Source organism: Chenopodium quinoa, unplaced genomic scaffold (genome assembly GCF_001683475.1).
Source record: "Chenopodium quinoa cultivar QQ74 unplaced genomic scaffold, ASM168347v1, whole genome shotgun sequence".
Classification (NCBI taxonomy): Eukaryota; Viridiplantae; Streptophyta; class Magnoliopsida; order Caryophyllales; family Amaranthaceae; genus Chenopodium; species Chenopodium quinoa.
In genome coordinates, this window is record NW_018743292.1 from 13,803,741 (window position 1) to 13,806,625 (window position 2,885).

At 37.5% G+C, this 2,885-nt stretch overlaps 1 protein-coding gene across 1 annotated transcript; it reads right to left on the reverse strand.

Annotated features, from left to right (window-relative positions):
• Positions 1-338: 338 nt before the first annotated feature.
• Positions 339-2,039, reverse strand: LOC110737155 (AT-hook motif nuclear-localized protein 19-like). Its single transcript, XM_021917531.1, has one exon. It carries the CDS (start codon positions 1,475-1,477, stop codon positions 602-604), a length of 876 nt encoding a protein of 291 aa, XP_021773223.1. The 5' UTR covers positions 1,478-2,039; the 3' UTR covers positions 339-601.
• Between the last annotated feature and the right edge of the window lie 846 nt (positions 2,040-2,885).

Genomic DNA, 2,885 nt, shown 5'->3' on the forward strand with positions numbered 1-2,885 from the left:
GAAATTAAGTGCAGAAAAATTAATTATTATTATTATGAGCATCATCAAAGTTATACAGATTTTCAGGAAATTTCAAATTCCTAAAATTAATGAAAAAACAGCAAGACAAGCATTTAAGAATTTTGAGCACTCCCACACTAATATTGCTTCTATCAATGAAGCTAAGGATTCCTACCAGTAACACTTAATTATTATAATTAATTATTTCAAATATTTCAGTCAAATTTGTTATTCAATTCAAAAAGAACTAAGGTAAGAGGGTTTCAAGAATTTTTTGTTTTTAATTTTTTTTTTCCTTATAAAAAAAAAACATGTTTTTTGTTTTGTGAGATTACATGTAAAAGCTGAACCCTAGTCTAGAATATAGAGAAACATTAAAATTTACAAGAAAAATAAAAACTATCATCATCACCAAGAGAGCATAATAAACCCTTTCAATTCTTTGCTTGCTTTTCTCATCATTTCCTCGTTTCTATCTTTCTCTCACTATTAATTAACATCAAATCATACAAGTAGTGCTTCATATATATATGTATCTTTGACATGACTAATTTACCTGAAAATAAACCAATCTATGTCTTGATGAATATCATTATTCTTGTTAAAAGGGAGGGCGACCACCATGAGTCCAACCATAGGCTTCATGGTTAAGTTGCCCACCACCACCGCTTGCTCCTCCGCCGTTTGGGAGTAGATTAGGGGGTAAATTGTACATTCCTAAGCCAGAAGACGGATCTCCTCCCATACCTTGTTGTTGCTGTTGATGTTGTCCTGCAGGAGGGGATCCTGACGCGCCACCTGTAAGTTGTCCGGGTTGCTCGTCTTCTTGTTCCTCTAACGGGAGCCGCTCATATGTGGCGTTGGAGAATGTGGCGGCGATGACCATAACAGGTCCGGAGGCAATAAGTGGTCCCACAACACTCCCACCAACTACTTGGCCTTGTCCACCAGCCAGGTACACAGTAAGCCCCGTGGAGCCAGGTGGAGCAGGCCCTGGTAAAAAGGCTCCTGTGAGAGACAAGATCTCAAACCGGCCATGTAGGGCAACAACCGTAGGCCCGCCTGGCCCCGCCGAGGGTTGACGTATTGTGACGCCAGTGACGGCACCTGCAGCAGAAAGCACACAGACACCTCGCTGGCGTCGGCGGGCAAAGTTGGCGATGCTTTCTGCAACGTCAGCTCCGCCCGCCACCTCCATAACATGTGAACGGAGCGCATTCGGGCTATCCCGGGTAACAAAAATCGGTGGCTTGGGCTTATTTTTGGAACCGGGAGGACGGCCCCTTGGCCGTCTATTCGGTGCCTCGACCGCCCCTTCCCTCGGCTCATCACTGTTTTCTCTATCCTCCTCCTCGGCCTGGTGGTGATGATGATCAGCTCCCATAGAAATCCCTAGATCTGGCTTCCCCTTCATCCCAGATGAAGTTGACTCCAAACCTTGCAGCCCAACTTGACCCGTCCACCACGGATTCGCCATCTTTCTCACCAAATAAATCAAAAGCCCTTCACAACTATGCTACCTTTCTTTCCTATACTCAAGCTAACTTCTCTTCTTTTCTCACTTTTTCAGATCTTCCTTAAAATTACCTAGTAGTAATAATAGAGCTCAATCCATCAAAAAGATCAAGATAAAACTCACACGATCAATTTCTCTCTCTCTCTTAGTCTTTTGATGTTGGTATAACTATTTTCTTTGTTTATTGCCACCCCCTCAAAACATATAAATAAATCTAATAGGATGACATATATATCATAGGATGGATCAGTTAGAAAGTCTTCCTGCTTATCAGGTGGTAGAGGAACCAAGTATACTTTGGCGTTTCTTTTCAGTGTTTTCTTTTTCTTTTATTTTTTCTCTCTCCTTTTTTTATCATAAAAATAATTATATTTTGTAATAATCTAATATGCGCTAATAATGAAAATGGATAAATAATTGAGTTGTAGTAGCAAGAAGTATGCTGCTTGTTATGTCAAGGTTATGGGAAACCTAGAAAATGAAGGCAATTAGTCATTCCATGTTCGAAATTTGTTTTTGATTTTTTCGCTGACTTTTTTGTTACCATGTCTTCCACCTAATAAAATAACATTGTTTTAATCTGTAGGAATGATAGAAAACAAAATTGATATATAAAGCCCTAAGTACTACTAATAAGTAACAAGGAGTTAAGAAAGTAATAATAAATTACATATACATTAATCAGTGTGTGGCTAGCTCAAGCGATACATTGGATTTTACCTATGAATATCAATAATCATTATTTGATCTATAATATATAAACTATAATAAATGAAACTAAATAAGCGTTCTCAAATTGATGTTCAGTACAAAGTATTTAGTATATTATAGTTGAATATAAAGCATAACAAAAAAATACAGAGTAGCAAAGATGGTTGAATATTAATTCATTTTGTAAAATACTTATTTGTAGCTAGCCCTATGTAGAGTAGTAAAAACCCAACCCATTCAAAAAAATTAATGCAAGCTCGATCACTACCCGACTTGATTGAAGCTGAGAATTTGGTAACTAGAACCCAATCACGAACTAACCTAAATCAACTCGACTCGAGTTAGCCTAAAAAAATTTATGAAGATGCATGGACTGATCTAGAGATGATCAGAACCAAATATAATTCGCAAATTATAAATTTGAATTAAACCAAACCCATACCCAAGAAACACCCAAACCTCATGTATTTCGTTGAAACCTAAATTGAATTCAACCCATCTAACATTGCATGTTACTACCTCAACCCTAATTCAACCCGATTTCGAGTTGCTATTTGTAATAATAACCCAAATTGTATTGGTCATCTCGACTTAAATGTAACCTAGACAACCTTGACTTCATACAATTTCACGTTCCTCTAATCCTCTCAAAAAAAAT

Bases quoted from the DNA above. Each gene is read 5' to 3' on its own strand.
- LOC110737155 (XM_021917531.1), bottom strand. From the start codon at position 1,477: ATGGCGAATCCGTGGTGGACGGGTCAAGTTGGGCTGCAAGGTTTGGAG.